The sequence below is a fragment of the Anguilla rostrata genome, chromosome 5 (assembly GCF_018555375.3).
Source record: "Anguilla rostrata isolate EN2019 chromosome 5, ASM1855537v3, whole genome shotgun sequence".
NCBI classification, from domain to species: domain Eukaryota; kingdom Metazoa; phylum Chordata; class Actinopteri; order Anguilliformes; family Anguillidae; genus Anguilla; species Anguilla rostrata.
The window spans coordinates 7,730,387-7,751,157 of NC_057937.1; the positions used below are offsets into that span (position 1 = coordinate 7,730,387).

At 50.3% G+C, this 20,771-nt stretch overlaps 1 protein-coding gene across 2 annotated transcripts in view; it reads right to left on the reverse strand.

The window, feature by feature from the left end:
* LOC135254589 (rho GTPase-activating protein 7-like) overlaps positions 1–18,425 on the reverse strand; it is a 29,756-nt gene extending 11,331 nt beyond the window's left edge. The window contains exons 1-6 of one of the 2 annotated variants that reach the window (XM_064334879.1): positions 18,322–18,425; positions 9,627–9,698; positions 8,227–8,308; positions 7,024–7,087; positions 1,602–3,001; positions 371–550 (exon numbers count right to left, since the gene is read on the reverse strand). In XM_064334879.1, coding sequence (XP_064190949.1) covers positions 371–550; positions 1,602–3,001; positions 7,024–7,056 — 1,613 coding nt within the window. In that variant the 5' untranslated portion in view covers positions 7,057–7,087; positions 8,227–8,308; positions 9,627–9,698; positions 18,322–18,425. Of the gene's footprint in view, positions 1–370; positions 551–1,601; positions 3,002–7,023; positions 7,088–8,226; positions 8,309–9,626; positions 9,699–17,909; positions 18,250–18,321 lie in introns of those variants that run through there. The other variant, XM_064334878.1, reaches the window with a different exon arrangement.
* Between the last annotated feature and the right edge of the window lie 2,346 nt (positions 18,426–20,771).

A 20,771-nucleotide genomic window follows, 5' to 3' on the forward strand; every position in this document is an offset into this window, starting at 1 on the left:
GGGTGGGAGAGAGGGCACCGGTCTCCGGGCTCAAAATGTCGCCAAATCCGCGGCGCGGGTCCGGCTCCCCGCTCGCGGCCTGACTCACCCGGGGGGGGGGGGGGTGCGAGGGGCTTAGAGGGGATCAGGATCATGCGGTGCGGACACAGCCCGGGGCGAAGGCGGTCGCTAAGAGGTCAGGCGGTAAAACTGTGAGAAAACACGCCGAGCCCGGTCAGGGAACGCCTGCCTTGTAATTACGGTCTTAAAAACACCGGTCTGACCCCTCTCCCACCCCTCACCCTCCCTCACCCCTCCCCCCTCCCCCACCCCTCACCCCCCCCCCTCACCCCACCCCCCATACCCCCACGCCCCCGAGCCCGGTACTGACCAGCTGAAGCCGTGCTTGCTGGTGGGCGTGTATCTCTCCAGCAGGGCGGTGAGAGTGAGCAGGGAGAACTTCTGCAGCAGGTTCATCTGCGCCGCCGACTGGCAGCCGATCTGCAGCGAGGAGGCGGGGCGTCCCGCCCGGCTCGCCGACTGGAAGCCGCTCCACCGAGCCTTCTGGGGCCTGCACACAGACGCAAAGCATGATGGGACGGCAGGGCAACAGGACGGGGCACTCAACATAAGCCCACACTGAGCGGGCTTGCAGGTCATTTGCGAAGGACACACACACAAAAAAAAATCTGGATGAACGGACTGGCTAGAAAATAAGTAGACCTTTATAAACAACAGTCCGTAATGGCTATAAAATCCCCAAATTCCACGTGTCCAAAGCTCACATACTTTTCCCCTCTCCCCCTGCAGACTAAAAGTATGTTAAGGCGCAGTACGTGTGCACAATGTCGGGTTGGTACACACAAGAACAGCCCAGTCAAGCTCCTTACAGGACATTATGCATTATGAAAGTACTAACACAGGACATTCGGTGCCAGGTACAGGAAAGCTGTGCGTCTCAGCGATAAGGTCGGGTTGCCAGATTAGATTATCAGCAGGAATGTTTCCCCTCCTGGAAGGCGACCAATAGGATGTCCGGTGGCGATGCGGTAATGCCCGGAGGCGGATCGCCGCGCGGCGGACTCCGCCCCTTTACCGCGCGATCGCGCATGCGCCTGTGTGTCTCCCGCGCATTCCTGACTCAGAACCTTGCACCCCCCCTCCCCCCCCCCGCCGCAGCCTGCGCATGCTGGTCATTCCGGAGCGGAACCGCATTCCGCGGAGGGAACATTGCGTAACGAGGGCACCTGCCCCGACGCGCGACTCCCTCCCTCCCACAAGCACCCGAGGGGAGGAGGGGGGCAGAGGAGGCGAGAAGGAGATGGGGGGGAGGGGGGTGGGGCGGTGTGTCAATGTCAGCTATTTATTCATGACCTTAGCAACACAAGTTCTCTTGGAAATGAAGGCTATTTCAGTTTGAGTTTGGGAGAGACAAAAGGACAGACGGAGAGAAGAACAGCGAGAAATGTATAACTCCCCCCAAAACACGTATGTGTCCTTTTTCCATGTTGGAAGAGGCAGAGGCCGAGTGGGAGTGAGAGAGAGAGAGAGAGAGAGGGAGAGAGAGAGGGAGAAAGAGAGAGAGAGAGAGAGAGAGATTATTGTCATATACTGACGCTGACCTGCTATCCTGGCTCAGGGAGGTGCCCACTCCGGAGTCTCTGCGCTCATGGGGGGCGTGTCCGTCCTCCTGCTCGCTCAGAAGGTTCCCCGTGCTGTCCCGGTCCCGAACCCTGCCTCCCTCCACCTCGCCCGGCCGGCCCTGCAGTGGGGAGGACGGGCAGGGGGAGGCGGAGTCCACGGCGGAGTCGGAGTCGCCCTCCGTCCAACCGCCAACCCGCCGCAGGGTGTCCTCCAGGTCCTCGCCCCCTTCCTCCTCCTCCTCCTCCTCCTCTTCCTCCGGGCCCCGTGCGGGGACGTTGTCGTAGAAACTGTGGCGGCTCTCCACGGAGCCTGCGGAGCTGCGGCGGAGGTTGGAGGCGGAGCTCCGGCGGGGCCTGGGGGCGGCGGCGGTGCGGGGGAGGCTGTTGCACAGCGCCTTGGGGAAGGTGCCCAGCTTGTGGCCCTCGGGGATGAGGAAGAAAACCACCCCGTCGTCCTCCTCGTCGTCGTCGCCGTAATCCTCGTCCTCCTCCTCCTCTTCCTCCCGCACGTGCGGCGCGTCCTCCTCCTCCTCCTCCGCCGTGCTCTGGTCCCCGCGGCCCCAGGCGAGGGCGGAGTCCAGCGGCAGCAGGCTGAAGGGGTCGAAGCCCTCCAGGTACATCCCGCCGCGCTTGGCGCCCCCCCGGTCGCCCTGCGCGCTCTGGCTTCGCGCCCTCGCCCGCGCCCGTGCCACGGGGCTGGGCGTGCTGACCGCGCTCCCGCTGCTGGCCTCCGATTGGCTGCTGCCCGCGCTGCTGCTGCCCGCGCTGCCGCCGCCGCCGGGCCGGGCGGGGCAGGGGTGGGACACGCTGCGGCTGCGCCCGTTCAGGGCGTTGAGGGCGGCGACGTCCACGCAGTTGAGCCGCCGCAGCTTGTCGGCGTCCAGGTCGCCGCGCAGGATCGGGCCGCTGATCTCCGGCCGGGGCCCCGCCCCCTGCCCCGCCCGCCGCTTGCGCTTGGAGCCCGCGCCGCGCAGGCGCAGGCTCTCCATCCTCTTCAGGAAGCTCTTGGCCTTGGAGCGCGAGGTCTTGGCGCCGCCCGGCGGGCCCTGGAAGACGAAGCGCGCGGGCAGCTCGGGCGGCTCGGGCGGGCCCTCGGACAGCGAGTCCTCGTTGGCGGCCGAGGCGCCGGAGGAGCAGTCGCTGGTGACGGAGCTGGTGCGCGTGGTCCCCGCCCCCGGGCTGCTGCCGCTGCGGGACGAGGAGCCCGCCTCCGGACGCTCGCTCAGGCCCCCCAGCGGGCCGTCCCCGGGGAGGGGCCCGGCGGGGCTGGGCGGGGGGAACACGTCCGGCTCGTCCAGCCGCGACCAGCGCCTGCTGTCCCTCTGGAACGTCCAGAGGCCGCTGATGGCGCACGGCTCGTCCTCGTCCGAATCCTCGCTCTGCAGAACCACAAATCCACAGTTACCCATGATGCAATTCATTTCAATGTACTTTTATATCATTATCTCTATAAATTAGGGGGTCTCTATGTACACCCTTATGGACCAGTTAAAGCTAGGTCAATTGGTGCCATCTTTCACTGACACACAGATGAATTTCATTACATTACATTACATTTATCTGGCAGACGCTTTTATCCAAAGCCATCTACAATAAATGCATACTAAAGGTCACCGGATACAATCCAAAGGTCCAATAAGTTACAAGTTATAAGTTACTCAATTTCACAAAATGCACAGCTCTAAAACTTTTAACTGCAGAGCACAATCTTTGCAAAGTTAATTTGATAGTTAAATTTAAAAAAAGGCTAAACCAATAATACAGAAAGCCCCAGCCCTCCATACAGCTGAGTCACTGGACTGCACCAGAGCAGGAATACACAAGGCTAATGAAGATGCCACAAGCAGACAGACTGACGAACAGGACTGCCGTTTACACTAAGCCTCTTAACCTCACCATTTCACCACATTTCCCTCCATCCCGCGGCGAGCACGCCCCTCCCGCTCAGGGGACGTTTGACTGACAGCCGAACACCATCGGCGCTCGTCACCCGCTGAGCCTGACTCGCACTCTGCGAAATTCCTCCATTATAAATCAGATATTTCGCCCGGTAACAGAGTGCGCTGTGACAGCAGGCACTCCGGTGACTGTGTGAGGTAAGCGCACGGCAGAGACGCGGAGAGGCTCCTTCATGTTAAAGCACATCTGTGTGCGTCTGCGAGCTCTTTATCTGCCCCCCCCCCCCACCCTGAGGGAACGGGGGACATTCCTGCCCCACGCTGGGAGAATAAACTCCAGTCAACCTGGGTCAGGAGTCCCTCTGCGCTGGCCTTATCTCTCTGGCGTTCTCTCTCTATCTCTCCCTCTCTCTCAATCTCTCCCTCGCTATCTCTCTCTCTCAACATCTCTCTATAGCCGCGTTTCCACCAAAATTACCCGGAACTTTCAGTCCCAGGAACTACGTTACCAGGAACTAAAAGGTTCCTTCAGCCAATGGTTGTCTGCGTTTCCACCGGGGTCTAAAGTACCGCGAAGATTAGGCAAATTAGCCCACTGACGTTGTCGTCGGTCCATCTGTCATATGATTTCTTCTGTAACCCCATATTACCACCGAAGTAGCCTACATTATTTTCTAATAACCGGGACAGCCCGGAGGGGTTTATTTCACTTATATACAACGGGTTATCAACAATGACTATATATGGTTACTTTTGTATTTATTGATTTTCATATATCCTCTCAAACACATTCATTAACAGCAGAAAACATGCACACGTTGTAAACAATTTGCTGTTTTATTACTTTCTCGTCGTCAATTCCATATAGGCTAATCGCAAAATGACAAGAATAGAACGAAAACTCGGACTTGCGTGAAAATGTAAATTAGTAGTGGTACAGCCACCGTTTGCTTTCCTTCGAAGTTACTGCTAGCCGAGCAGCGAAGTGTGCCCTCCAGATGCGAACCATGCACCATAAATGAGTCCATAGTCTTCCTGGTCTTTTCGTGGAATTGAAAAATGGCAGTAAAATTGAGTAAAATTACGGCAGTCTGAAAAAGCTAAAGGGAAGATTACTAGAATTAACCTGTTATTTTACCCGGATAAAAAGTGCGGAAGGTGATTTCCAGTTTGCTTGTACTGTATCACCAATGTTAATTATGCAGAACTCACATAACTGTATCAAACGTTTTGAGTCAATTACAACGGGCTAACAAAGAAAATCCGGAAGAAAATATTCAGCAACCGAATTAATCCATTTGAATGTTTTGGTAGCCTACGTAATATGCTGTCCCAGCACGAATGCTTAGCATTTTATAAAACGAATACTAAAGCAAGAAAAGAACAGAAGAGCACACGTTATAATTCCAAGACGTTGACAGGCTATAACCAAAAGTAGGCTACTGCGCCGCATAACATACAAGTTTGATTTGTTATTATGAAAATAAATTGGTTTGCCGCTGCATATTTTCAAACATGGCGGGTAATGGCGGAAAATAAATACAACACAAATGCTACGAGTACTCGACCAATCAGAAATGTTCAGCGCTGCAAGCTCCACCCAAAAGGTTCCTGTACTTTCGGAAGTACTACCCCCGAGCAGGAACGTTTTGGGGGTAAAACAAAGCCCCCAGAACTAAATTTAGACCCTAGTTCCTGCGGTGGAAACGCACTGAGTTCCTCAAAAGGTTCCTAGTTCCGGGGTATAGTTCCTGCGGTGGAAACGCGGCTTATGTCTCTCTCCCACCTCTCTTCCTCTGTCTCTGTCTACCTCTCTCTCTTTCTCTGCCTCTCTCTCTCTTTCTCTCTCTGTCTCTCACTGCCTGTCTCTCTCTCTCTTATTGTAACAGTGCTTTTTTTAATTAAACTTGAAATTAAACTTTTAAATTTAAAACTGTGATGCAAAGGTCCTCACTGCTCTGACCAAAAAATAAATAAATAAAGGGGACAATTTCGCCGAAAAGGGGGTCGTGTGTCTGCCCCTCCCTGGGGGTTAAGAGAAACTGAAACCGCCGCGGCCAAACCGCCTTCCTGGCGGTTAAGTAACACGTTAAGTAACGTGGCGACAGAGGTCCATAAAACTCCAGCCGTTTACAGCCTCCGGGCCCCGCCCACTCCCTCATCACAGACAGCCATGAGTGATGAGGACCCCGAGACACAGGCTGTCCGCCATGCTGCCCGTACTAAAATAAATCACAGCTGGCAGATTTACGAGAGAGTGGCAACGTACGTTTGGCCACGTGACATCTGAACTTTTATTATGCAACACGCTTACTTATATAGCACGTTGTAGGATAAAGTAACATATAAATCAACAAATACATTACTTTTATGAACTATTTAATGATCTAGGGAACTACAGTTTGGTGCAAATGTATCATTATTTCAGACTCCAGCAAGAGATGTCTTTAACCACAAGGGAATCGTATCCAGCTTTCAAGAACCTTCGTCGAGCATTTATATAGCAAACCACTTGCTGAAGGCATTCAGCCGACGTTCCCGGCTCAAGGTCACAATGGCAGGTGCCGCTAAGCTTCAAACCTGGCACCAGCCACCGCGAACCCAATTCCCTAGACACCACACTAGAGCCCCACTCCATCCCCCTTCCTGTTGTGAATAGCTGAGCGATGATGTCATCATTCTTCCGTGTTTTTTTAGCAACCTCTGAGGCCCTCAAACTCCTGGCTGAATTCCTAACGCTCGTCTCAGAAAAACACTTTCAAATAGCTGGGGTAGGGTTACATTTTTTTAACATAGTGAGACAAAGACCCCTCTCAGTTTCGGGTGCACCCCTCTGTTGTTCCCATGATTGGAGGCCACCCCCACAGGTCAGTGGGTGGGGGGAGGGGGGGTCACTGATGGGGAACACAGGTGAGCACAGGTGAATGAACACAGAGCCCACTAAGCTGTAACACAGCCTGCATTGCGCGAAAGAGTACAACCGCCAACCGCAGTGGAAGATCTGGATGTAAATTAAGCTCCTGATCCGCCCTCTGGCGAGACCTTCAGCTGAACTGTGTGGGCTGTTTTTTTTTTTATTTTTAACTCTTATCCCAGTGAGTAATTTGGATCTACGCTGCTTCTTTCAGTCTAAACAAACCCTGTGTGAAATATTTGCGGCAAGCAACATCACAATTCAATTCACTGTTTCCTCAACCCCCGCACCCAGCTATTAAGGCAAGAAGTCTCGGCATACTAGGGGACCAGCATGAACTCCACCCGACCAAAAAATAAATAAAAGAAAAAGGAAAAAAAAAGAAAAAAAATTCAAGGCTGCATACAATTCCTTTTACAGTAGGCACAGAACTGAGGCCTTTTACTTAAATGTAAGACGAGGGAAAAACAATACGGCTGTAATAACCTATCATTTTGAGGGCTGACATTTTCAAATGGACCAATCGCAAACAATAGCTTGAAAAGTGGGAGGAGCAACACATTTTTAAAACCGAGTCTGCTGCACTTACCCTTTTCCTCTGTCTGGAGATCTCCAGCCTCATCACTGCGCATTTGTTTAGGGTGTTCAACCGTCTGTGAAACACACACACACACACACACACACACAGGAATTAAAAGGACATTCCAGCCTCTCACTGCGGCCGCTCTACAGGGCCCTGGGCCATTGTAAACAGCTTGTTGTGTGGCTCGTTACGGAGTGAGAAACAGACCCCGTTAAAAAAGCAGGCAGGTCCGAGGGAGAGGGGCTCTCTTTACGAGCTTCCGGGGGGACGAAAGCAAAGCTCGAGAGGGCTGGAGAACTAATGCATTTACATTTTACAATTTATATACCTGGTCGTTTTGTTTCGCTCGATGCTCGAGTCCACAGTGAGAGCGTGAAACGTGCACGCAGACAGGAGAAGGAACCAGCGAAAGCAGGAGCCATTACGCAAAGCCTTTCAACGTGATGTCAAGCGCCATGGTAGGTGCGGGCGGCAGTCTGAGGACATACCCAGCTGACACGAAGCGTTCTCGCAACGTTACTGGAATGTTCGGTCAACGCTATGGCAGTAACGTTGTGGGAACGTTTCGTGCTGGCTGGGTAATGGCTTAAGAATGCGGTAAAATACTGAGCGGACAACAAATGAAGCTGAAGTAGCCCTGGGAGGATTCACACTGGGACCTGAGACCAGCCTGGTTCTGTGTAATATCACATAAATCCCTCATCCAGGGTAAACGCCCCCCACCCCGACCAATCAGCTGGACCTCCGTGGCCCCTAGAGCCTTCACCCTAGCGCTTAGCCCCTGGATCCAAGCCGCTAAACCCTGGCTCTGGTCCCATTGGAACTAAGCCCCAAGCCCCTTCCCGAAAACAGTGCAAACAGGGAATCGTAGCACGATGACAACAGTGGAAAAAAAACAGCGAGGGGCACATCTGAAACACATCAAGATAGGGGGGCCGGCATTGTCATCACAGGAATAGTTTTCTCCAGCCGGCAATGGGTTTGAAGATAGAAGCAAAGATGATGGGGAAAAAAAGAGAGAAAATAAAATCTTTAGGCCGCTTATCGGCTTCCCGTCGGCCCGTCTGAGGCGGCCGCTCTTTGAAGGGATCTGCGGTAGCCATCGGGTACACGGGCCGGGGATCGCTTCAGGTGCCGCAGAGAGATTAGAGGGAGCGGGGGGGGTGTGGGGGGGCGGTGAAGAGGACAGGTACGCTGGGCGATCCTCACCTGCACAGGGCATCAATGGCATCGTGGTCCAGGAAGTCATGGTCCCTGAAGACGGAGGAGATGTCTATCGGGAAACGGGAATCTGAGGGGGAGAGAGAAAGAGAGAGAGGGGTGGGGGAGAGAGAGAGAGAGGGAGAGGCAGAGAAAGAGAGAGAGGGGGGAAGAGGGAGTGAGTCACAAGCTGAGAGACAAAACAGGCTTTTGATAGGATAGGCAGGGGGCCTGATAAGGACTTCCATAGGAATGCAGATGGCTGTGGTGGGGGGAGGGGGTGCATTTCCCCTCGACCCCCACCCCCCCCCTCGCCAGGATGAGAAGGAAGAGGAAGTGAACACAGCAGGCAAACACAGCTGCCTACTACTGGAACATGAGCCTAAAGAGGCTTAAGAGAGAATGAGTGGCTGGGGTGGGGATGGCTGGGGGGGGGCCTTGCAGCAGCACTGAGCAACTGAGGGTACATTTTAAAAACCAGAAGAATTCCCCCCCCACCCTCCTCGTTCTGAATGGGAATGGTGTGGGGACAGAGGGTTGCATAATGCTCTCAGGGAATGTGACCCCACCCAAGCGGAGAATTCCATGGTGAGAGGGAGGGGGGGGGGGGGGGGTGGTGGTGCGCCGCTCCAGCCAATCGCAGCGCGGGCCTGGCGGCGTGCGCCCAGCCGCCACGCTCCGCTATCAGCGTCACGGTCACTTAGCGGCCCGATAGCGTCGGTGGAACGCCGCGACATCAAAGCCGGAAGGGGGGGTGGGGGGGGTGGGGGGGGGGTAATGAATGGTGGGCGGAGCGGCAGTTGGCGCCTCGTGGCGCTCCGCGTTCCGCCAGCCAGCCGGGGGACAAAAAGGCACGCCGTGTCAGTGTCCGCGGAAAACCGAGTCCCCTCCCCTGCCGGTGGGCCGCGTGCCTCGCCCCCCCGGACCCTCCCCTCTCACACAAAGGCCAGCGAACATCGTGTTCCCGACGCGGTCCCCTCTCCACGGAGCCGGAGAGCGCGCCAGCGCTGGGGACAGCCCACGGGCCCCCCCCCCGGAGGCCGCCAGCATTCTCACAGACCCAGCTGAATACATGAGCTGTTGGGAATATGGGGCAGGGGCTAATTTCATCGCCCTCCCTTATTGGTGGATCCACTGCTTTGCGTTGCCACAGGACCCCAGAGACATGCTGTATTTTAAATGCTTGTATTTAAAAAAAAACTACAAGCAGAGTATGTAAACAAAACTATAAAAGTAGGGAGAGTCACAGCAAACCAAAAAATACAAGACCAGCAAGCGCATTGAGACTCAGTCCCAAGGTTCTGGTAATGACTGACATCAGCCGTCTAATCGCCATGGTGACACTTGGTATCCCCTCTCACTGCTGGGGAAGTAGGTGTGCGGTGTATGTGGGGGGCAGGGGGGTTTACCTTCGTAGAGTTGTGCATACTGTGGGAACCCAGCCGCTTTCAGCCAATCACACGCCTCCTTGGCCTCGATCTCTGCATGCGAGAGAGGGAGAAAACACAACTTGGGGTTAGGTATTTAGGGACAACCCCGGTTACCATGGAAACCTGAGAAAAACAGAATATAAAGGCTGGATCAGAGTACGAGAGAGAGAGAGAGGAAAGGAGGGAGGAAGGAGGGAAGCGGAAGTATGAATCCTAAATCTGCAGCTACTGAATCAGGGCTCTACAGCGTTCCCATTTCACGAACATTTGCTCCTGAAAATCGAAAATCGGAAAATCTGATCCTGGATGTCTGTTCAGCGAGTAAATATAAATAACGATAAGGAAAAGGAAACCCAAGGAAGTGCATCCACAACACACTGTCAATCAACCTGCCAGAGATCCTCAGAAAGACCAAGCCACAAAAATGCCAGCCAGCATCTGATCTGTAGCTTGAGCAGGTGACTGAAGTAGGTCAATGTTGCTCTCGTTCCCCACGGGTCAATGTGTGGGCCCTAGATTAAATTGCGCTGCGTTTCTGTCCGACCTAAGAGACCGCTGTCGTCGCTGCCCGTTATTCCCAGATAACATCCATCAGTCAGCCAATTAATCCATCTCATTTTAATAAAGAAACGGGCACAGGCAGAGCACTCCAGAGAACATGCTGCACATATTTCACAGAAACAATGCGAGTTCTCAGAGGACACACTGTACCAGCGAAATCAGCAGCGACTGCGTGTGTTCAAACTGACCCTCACATACCAGCGGAAAGCATCCAGTCACAGCATATCCAGCGTAGCGTCAGGCCGCGTCCCGAAAGGGTGAAGAATCACCAATGCACGCAGTGAGGGCACTGTACCAAATACATACCGAAGTAGCGCATTTTTAACCCCCCCCCGCCATCCCATAATAGTAACTAAAACGTTAATGGGAAGGAATGTCGGAGAGAACATTCCGAATGGTCGCATGATGGTTGCCCGGGCGATGGCCCGGCCCCAACATGAGCTGGGCCCCGGGGTCAGAGGTCACGGCGGTTGTTGTGTGAAGGAATGCGCCGTTCTGCCCTTCCGTCTCGCAGTCTTCTTCGCCGACGGAGTCCCGATGGCTCGTTTAAGCGGCAATTAACGTGAACGCACTGGCGTGTCGGTTCCAGGATCAATACACTTATCCCCCCCCGGCCTTCACTGCCAATAACGACGAAAACGACCGAGGGAACCTCCACAGGCAATTACCGCTTGCCCCCTCTTGAAAGACAATTCGGCTAATTGCAGGCATCGGCGAACAGCGGGAAGCGGGGGGGGGAAAATGGCTTACTGACCCCTTTAATCCTGTAAACGTGGGTGGTGGGGGGGGGAGTTCCACCTCGTTTCGACCACCGTTACCTCACAATGGGAAAGTGTTTCGGGGAGGGGTGGGGTGATTGGGAACAGACAGGGATTGGCTGAAGGAAGGGTGGGCGAGACTGAGCGCTGACAGGGCAGGAAGGGGCTGTGTGAGTGAGAGGACGTTTGGGGCGCTACGTGACTTTTCCCTCGAGTGAGGGAGCAGATCGCACGCGCCCACCAGCCGGGACCTGCTCTGGAACGGGGGGGGGGCGAAAGGGGGGGGAGGTTACATACCAGCCACCAACCTGCCAAGAGTGAGACTTTATACGCCTGATATTCAATTCAACCACAAGACACTCACACGTCAGCCGCCATCAAAACAACGAGGGCAAACAAACACACGCAGAACGCATAAACACACACAAACACACCCACATGCACACACACGTACACAAACACACACACACGCACGTACACACCTACACAAACACACACGACATGCAAGCCTCATGTGAACTCCATTTGTAGAGAAAGGTCATAAAATACAGCTTGTGTGGGAGGAATTAAGATTTCAGACTATATTACAATTTCTATTAATTATCACTTTGATTAGCAATTTCATGTACATACTGCTGAATGGACTATACAGAGTGTGTGTGTGTTACGCAATCATAGGCATGAGATTACATACTAGTGAATGGGATCTGAAACATGCTGCAATGCACAGTACAGTAGCTGTTTTGAACCAACAAAATCCTGAATTCTCTGCACTTTCTGCATGACAAAGCCTGTGCATTACCACTAATTAGCAGAGACCCCCCCCCCCTCCCACCCCACCCCACCTCCCCCAAAACAGAAGCAACAGGCAAACAAATGCACAGCAAGAAGAGGCTCATTCAGTCCACTGACACTGACAAAGCACCCCATTGCTCAAGGGTACAGAGAGAAGACAGAGAGCAAAACCTCTGGGTCTCAGCACTGCTCAGCCACATTCAGCTAGCGAGTGTATACCTAACTAATCCTTGGACTCAATGAAAGCTTCTAATTCTACCTACTTGGAAATTGCTAATACCAATCCAAAAGAAAAAAAAGAACATCTCTACACAGGTGATGTTTCCATATTGCAGTACGGTGACCGCTGGGTTTTATCGAAACTTCCAAGACATCTTATTACAAATGGAAACAGCACTGTAAAACAGCAATGCATCTTGGAGGATCACTTTCCCTTGAGCTAACCCCTCAGTGTTGTTTATATCCGAAGGGTTAATAGAGTATATAATGAATAATTAGACTTTCCCAGAACTGAGTCAAATTGGATATGATTTAACGGTTTAGATACTCCAAAATTTTTAAAAACCTCTTGGCTAGCATGAGAAAAATGTTACTAACCAAAATGTACAATCGTATAAAATTATTTTGTCCAGAACATTGTTAAAAATATTTTGTTTTTCAGTACACCGGTGTCTACAGGGCAAAAACATTTCAAAATTATTCGACCCAGGTCTGCCATTTCCTGAGAACAACCAGAACATCCATTATACGGTCAACTTCTTACGAAAAAAAAAAGAAAGAAAACAAAAAAAAAAAAAAACATATTTTCTGTGGAGCCATCCCTCATCCTCTTCCTAAGTACAAACAGCCTAACAATACAGCCTTAACAACAGAATCCCTGGAAGTCGGCAGGTAGCCTGCTGACATCCTGGACAAAAGGGCCCACCGGCACGGAGATGACAAAGTGCCGAGACTTCCTCCTTCAGACGCGGGGAGGACGACACCAGCGCGCACACCAGGGGCCCCTCCCTAAACTCGCTCGGCCCTCATTGTGACGCGCAGTAAACCGCTCTTACTTTCTCAGGGGAAAAAGGAAAAAGAAACGCAATTCTTTACAGTGTGGGCTGGTACTTACATGACAAAACAATGTGATCCCGAAGCATTTACACTATTAAAAGGCGCCCCGGTTTAAAGACTTCCTCTTGTTAACCCCTTTTCCTATATCCGATTTGCCCTTCAATGGGATGTCGTGTAGCACAGAGATGGACCACAAGGTTTTTCCACCAAGAAAGCACATGCTGAGATGCGCAACGCTATTAATCTACTGGGCATTATCTTCTGCCATCCACAGCGGGCACACAACTGGACTGTCCCTCGCAGATCTGCACCTTCACAACATTTTAAAAAGCACTTCAGACTCCTCTCTGAGAAATAAAACCCAGGGAACATGTTTGGTTGGACGTAAGAACTGAAAAATCAGCCCTGGTGCGGGTCAGGGACTTTGTGTTCCGTACATCCAGCTAAATAAAACTGGCCGTTCATTACCAAATAGCATCTTACCCCCCTTTAAAAAAAAACTTTATTTAATGCCTCAAATAAAATATTTGGGTTAAATGATAACTGTGTGGTGAATAATAAGTGTACGTGCCCTTTCGATCCGTCAACAGGAACTGACAACTGCACAACACAAAGAGATAACTAGCTCAGGAACCTACGTCGTCCCACAATCTCCCTCACGAAAAATGCTTATTCAAGGGAGATAGCTGCGTGGCTAACAAATGCTTTTCCCTGTGTTATCAGAACGCAGCCCGGTCACAGATTCGGGCTTCCTCCAGCCCCTGCACCCTATCAGCTGTATCGTCGCAGGCTGAACCCTGAAAGAATGCAGACGGTTCCTGAGACCCGCTCTGAACGTGCACGTCCCCTCCGTGAGCGCACGGCGCTCGCGCCGAACTTCTCGTGCGAGACCCGACGGCCGCGGTTCGTCTCTGCCAGTGATGCGAGCTCGGCCCAATTACCCACACCCCTTTTTATTTTGGGAAGTATGATGAAAATGCTTGGAGGAGCCACCCTAAAATGTACGTCAGACCCCCTTCACCCCCCCCCCCCAAAGCCTCCTCCCAACCCCCCCCCCCTTTTGTTCAAGGCCGGATACTGGACCTGCCACTTCCAACATAAACACAAACTCCAGCCCCATTGTGTCAGAGCTGGTCTCAAGCTGAAGACCAAACTGAAAAAGGCTTTCCGCAATCAAACTGACAATGGCTCGCTTGATTCAGTAGAAGATCATACATATTAAACCAAGACTAAAAAAAAGGTCTCCTCAGATCATCTGATGAAAGTCTAACACATGAGTTGACTACTACTATATCACCACAACATCTGAGTGGGCCTTTATATTAAGATTATCCTCATAAGACGCCACCAAGAAGACTGAAAGACTTTCACTGAATGCTTTATCCTTGTTTACAAATGCAAGCCTTTTCTCTCTTAGCTTTGTTTTTCTCGGTGCCATTTTAGATGCACTTTAAGATAAAAATCCTTATTTTAATTCATAGTAACGGTGACGATGATGAAGATGATGATGGTGATGATGACGATAACCACTTCTGCTGGCCTACAGCAGAGGCCAGAGGGACACACATGAGCGAACCTGGCCTGCCTTCCTCTGCGTGTTTATTGGATGGGGAGCTGACCTGTTCGATTCCCTCCTGATCTGAAAGTCATCACCCCTGATCCTAACCCCCTCCGCTTCCACTAGGCAAGAGCACACAACGGACCACACATACCTCGCCAAGCCCCGCCCACTCAACCCTGACCCAATCCCAAAGGACCCCCTGAGCTGCCGTGACTCTCACAATGACTCTTTCATCTGACCCAATCAAAAGTCGCTCGCTCTGGACATCAAAGTGTTTCTGATTCGTTCTGGTCAGCCAACCAATTGGCAGCGCATGCTAGCTTGCACCCATGACAGACTTCAGGGAAGCAATTCTCTCTCCTCCCCATCTGCAGCTAAGTGACATACTACACTCTTCCATCAATGGCACTTTTGTGTAACTGTGCCCTTTTTTAAGCCCTTTCGAAGCACGGCCTCTCCTGAGGAAATGGGTGGTGTGGCTTGCTCATGCCAAGAGAATCCCTGTTCTTCCCATAAGGCCCTGCGCCTGGATCCTTCCTGTGTTATTCATGCGCACTCACAGCTAGCAGGAACCAGAGCGCCAGTACGCCTCCGGTGTGACTGTGACTAAGTTGAGCTCTCCCATTCAAGCCCCGCAGCACAGGCGTCTAAAATTACCCCCCCCCCCCCCCCAAACCCCCACCCCCTTCCCCACAGCCCTCTGGCCACCCCCACCCCACCCCCACCCCTTTTCCTGTCAAAGGAAGTTCTCACAACCGCTGGCCAATATTTGCTGGAGACCAGGGACAGGAATATTGTTTGCTGCACGGCCTGTTGCTTCGCCCTCAGTGGAATTCTGTCTGCGGCTGCTCTCCGCGCTTTGAATTTCAAAGGCCTATGCGGCTATGAATGTAAATAAAATGGGGGGGAGGGGGTTGGTGGGGGAGGTGGAGTTGGGGGGGGGGGGTTTACACTGAGGATCATTTGATTAAAAAAAGTGGGACTCTGCAAAACAAATCTGTTCCCAAAATGAAGTTTTGCCCGTAGCAATGTGTGTCCATGCCAGTTTTCTGGTGCTCAGGCATCTTCAGAGTAGGTCCATATGTTGGGTCAGGAAGCTTGGACATCCTGGGGTTCTGCCAGGTGAGTGTAATTTGCCGCAGAGCAGCAAAAAGAATCATGGGTAACCGTAAAATTAAACAGGAGATTTACTTCTTTTTATCATAATGAGAATATGCCCTTGGTGTATGTGTGTGTGTGTGCCAGGGCCAAAACCCACACAATCATTTCAAGCAGACCACCATGTGGTCCCCTGAAAGGGCAAATCTGTGACAGAGCTCTGCCTCCCCTGCCAGTCTGGCACTGACATGTCACACCGGTACGTACCAGCAACCAGCGACAGCCAGCGCCAATCTCCACCAATCACACAAGAGCCAGAAACAGGCTGGCAGCCAGATGGAGCCACTGAATGCCCCTCTCCATTGCTCTTTTCACACCACTGACAGATTTACACCCCCGTGTACAAATCACCCCCATTCACCTCCCCCCCCCCCTTGCCAATACACTGACCCAGGACCAGCTGACCCCGACCCCAGCCCTAACCTCACCACATAGAGGTACCCAAGCACTCGAACAGACCCAGCAAACGGCCCCAGGGCCCTGGCCATCAGCTCTGCAAAAACGAAAAGAAAAAAACCAGGGCCGTCTGCTGCACAGTGCTGTCTGGGGAAAAGACAAGGAGGGCGAAGGCAGGAAAACACAAGCTGAAACCATCTGGACACTTCATTCTTTGTGGGGGGGGTGGCGGCGTGGGGGTCATAAAAATGTTCCAGATACATCTGAGGTTCCCACCTCCAGGACCCGAAGGCTCCGCCTGAACGCTCCTTCTGCTCACCGATCACTAGGCTAATGCACACTGCAGGAGAAGGCCAGCAAAGCTGCCCATTATTTTTTCCACTCATAAAAGTCCCTGTATGTATCCAGTGCACAGTGAAATGTCCAGTGTTAATTTAACTCTAATAGTGCTAATGCAACTGGTCCCACTCTGAAATGTGGGACCAGACGTTATCTGTGTATATATATGCTATTGTTTAATGTGTGACCACTAAATAGAGATGCGAGTTTGATGCAAAGGAAAACTTAGATGTGCAACAAAAATACAATGAGACCTAATCCAGATTCCCACCTAAACAATGTTACGTTTAACAAACGCGCTGCATTTTACAGTCCAGGATTCTAAAGTGTCACGTAAAGCGTTCCATTCTCATTACTCATTAACGCAGCTCATTTGCTTAAGCTGCTCCCGTGAGATGATTCAGCGTTCAAAGGTGTACGACCGGCCAATCCAGGACTCAAAATACCAAAAAAGCCTACATGGCGTCAGCAGTAACTTAAATGCCCCACCACCACCACCACCACTTCCTCCCCGTCTAGCTGCTGCTGTCACCGTGGCACACAGACAGCCAGCAGGAGGTGTCTCCCCGTGGTCTCCAGAGATCAAAGCCACCGCCCAGGTGATGTCACAAGGGGCCGGAGACACCGCGGGGCCAGGATTCTTTCTCGGTCTCCGGGGTCCACCACGCCAATTAGCAGCCGCCAAAGGCCAGACTACTGTAAAGGCTGGACAGTGATTATGTGACACTGTGGCGCGGACGGGCGACTTCTCTCAAGGCAACTGCTCCGCACTTCAGAGAAGAGGACCTTGATACCGCGGCTAAGTCAGTCACCGGGGGGTATATAAAATACATGAAACACAGGAGACAAACGTGGTTCATCTCAAAATTTAGAATGCAGTTTTCAAAAACATTTCAAAAACAACAAACCTTTAAGAAAAAATGTTTGAAACAACTTTTCAAAGCCACTATTCAAAATTTTAAAAAGGAGACTTGCGATTGCACCTCTAGTACAATATTTTCTAACACGGCAGACAAATAATGTTGATCTGTTAAAACTCACAAAACATTGATCCAAGGCAGCTTTTGATGTTTCCAATGTTTTGTGAGACCATGCTGCTTGACCATATAATAACAACCCAAAACCAATAAATCAATACAACAAACAAGACAAGTATGAGCCGTGATTAAATAAGGACATCTAGGAAATGCAGCATAGCACGATACATCTTGCACACACAGCAGCTGTAATCATTTGCTAAACCACTGTCACAACGTGGGCCCCTTCGCCTTTCATATCAGCATAAATGTGATACGAGCGGCGAAAGAGCGCAGGTTGGGGACAACCGTCCGTCACAGACGCGCGCGCCCCACTCAACTCACAGCGGAACTCCGCAGACCCAGCGGTGGCGACCGGCGACACACCGTCCACAACACTCGCAAGTTTTACAAAAAAAGTTCAAACTGTTCATGACAGTTTTAATCTACTCGACCAATAGATCTATCAGAAAAAAACGACACATATAAAAGTTGATAAGGGGAAAGTCACAATCAAGCAGTCATAGCCTACCGGTTTATGGACAAATAAACCGCATTGCAAAACTGTTAAATAAATTACACACGTGCCAATAATACAGTTGATGAGACATAGGCTACTTACGAGTAAGGATCATTTTTGGAATTTTAAACGCGCGGGTTTTCTGAGAAGACCAACTCCAGTTTGCAGTAAAATATGCTAGTCCAATGCGCTTTATTCCATTCAAGTGAATCGTTCTTCAGGCATATCGGGACAGTTTTGTTGATATTAAAGTTGCATGAAATAAAATAAAAACACAATAAATAAATAAAATACACGTCAGTCTACAAGCCCCCCGGGTCCGCAGATTTTCATGCCATTTGGTAAATCCATGACATTAGGTCGCGCACAAGAACCTCGGTCACACAAGCGAGCGCAAACTACTCGCGCGCCCATACCAGTTTCTTGGAAAGGAATGTGTACGGAGGCGACTGACTCAAGGGTTAGGGATCGGCCTAAGCCCCGCCTCCTGCCTTCGGCTACACCAGCAACCCACCTGGTGGGAGACAGCGACCTCCTCCTGCTCGCTCCAGTGCGTCCGTCAGATAGTGTATCTACAGTAAACAACTGCAATTACGACCTTACTCGTGGCATGGAACCATCAAGCAAACGTACTATTTTTAAAACCAAAAAATGCATTTTCTTAGTTTCTTCTTTCAAACGAACGAGTGTTGGAAATTTTCCGTTACTCTGTGCGTAAAGTTGACTGCATTTAACACTAAAACTTTTTTCTCTTTTTAAAAGCTACATTTAAATATTGCAAAATTTAGACAAAGTCAATTTGATCCAAACTAAAACAAATAACTTAACAATACAGTCGCGCACATTTTATTTTAAAATAAATTATCATTTAAGATGACCTGATCCAGACTACAAAAGTGAAAGTTGATCACCGATTTTCACTTCAACAGTTGCGCCTCTTTGAATAGCAATTAAATTAAAGCAGGGCTGTTAACATATCATTAGACACCCATCAATAAGGGCGCAGCTAAGGTGTGCCCAACGGGAGGCGATGTTCTGAATGCTACACAAAGCGTATAGAGTCTGTATGTTAATGAACCTCCCTTGGTTTAGCAAGCTCCTACACGTAGCGCACGAACATCGTCTTTACGAGCTAGGCTGTCTATACCTATCTCCCGGGATTTTTTTTACTCACTTGCAGAACACTTGGTATACTTAGTGTAGCATATTCTTGTGCATTCAACAGGGGGCGTTAAACAAATTATGGTTGAAATATATTTTGTCAAAAATGTCAATTTCATATGTTATAAACCGTTCACTGATGGCAATATCTTTAGTAGTGCGTAAAAGTCCAGCCTCAACATTACCACCAAGTCTAGTCCAAAATAGGCTTCAATAAAATGAACAGTGATAAATTTACACCGAAATAATTTTTAATAGTTCAGTAAGGACCAATTATACAGAGCTGGAGTTTAAACTGGAAATTTTCTTGATACGTATTTATTTTTTCCTCGGCCGATAATGCAGCATTGAGAGTTGAAGACTTTTTTTACACTCTCTGAACGCCACTCACCCTGCCGAAATTCTACATGAAATATTACTTTTCTGTAGAAAATTTAATGCACATGACCTGACAAAAGACCTCATTGCTAAAGCTTAATTTCAGCATCTGATACGAGACAGTTACCTCGTAAAATGGTTCACAGCATGCGCGGTGAGACCAGAGGACGCAACAGTGTTACAACTTCAAATGTAGCTTAAGGAGATCCGTTCTGACCGGCGCGTGGGTTAATCACCCTCAGCGAATGCAGATCCACAAAGGACCAGACGCCCATACGGAATACCTACGCTGGGCATCTGATGTCCTTATCTGAAGTGCGTGCAGTAAAATCGGCTATGTTTTCACTTAGCGCCTGTACTGAATAGCGGTGTTGCTGATGACGAGGCGCCTGGAGCCCTATATAAGGTTTGCACAGGGTCCAATAACTTGCGGACACTTAATTGGGTGCCACTACCCAAAAGTAGGCATGTTCAACAACGTACAGTATGTTTAAATTAATAAGAGATTCTACCTGTTATGAAATGCTAAGTCTAGACTATACATGTAAATAGAATGATAGCTTGAGCAAATAAATCAAACAATATGAAGACTAACTGAATTAATGAATATTTTAATTAATACCCTGCTGCAGTGTTAAAACTTGTGCTATATATTGGTTGTATTGCTATGGTGCAATGTGACAGCTACAGTGGTAGCAATTTGCATGGTGATATCAATGTAAATTAAAAAAAACATAATGTACAAAAACAAAGAATAAAAAAAACGAACCAAACATACATGCTACTGCAAAAAATAACTGCAATGTATGACAAGAATCTCTCTCTCTTTCTCTCTCCCCCCCCTCTCTCTCTCCCTCCCTCCCCCCTCCCTCCTTCCTTTACAGTGTTTATCTGCCGATCCGCACAGTGAGAGAGGAGGGAAAAAGCCTCGCGCTATCAGCCAGATCTGGCCTAGCAGGCTGCCCAGCAAGGACAACAAATAACAATGAGCAGCTATGAAGATAAGGAGCAGAGCAATAAATAACCATTTACACAGGGCCTCAGCCGGCCTTTTCGGATAGCACCAACACAGATGAGAATCCTTGATATGTTATTGGTTTAGCACAATGGGCTAATGCTGTGCAACCTATGATATGAAACTTAGTTACGGAGTTCAGGGGGTTTTCGTGAAGAGAATCATTGTCGATTAAACAAACAAAAAAAAAAGCATTATTAGCCAACAGAGTGAGCAGAACAACAGACAGTACCTTGTGCATAAAAAAAGTCAAAACATTTTTTAAATTTTTTTAAATGAATCGAAAGTTCTCTTTGGCAGTTTGAAGAGTAGGCCTACTTCCTGTCAATAAAGAAGAGGGAAACTCAGTACGGATCCATTGCTTATGTCCCATGATGACCTGCAGCATGGACCCTGCTACATAAATGGAC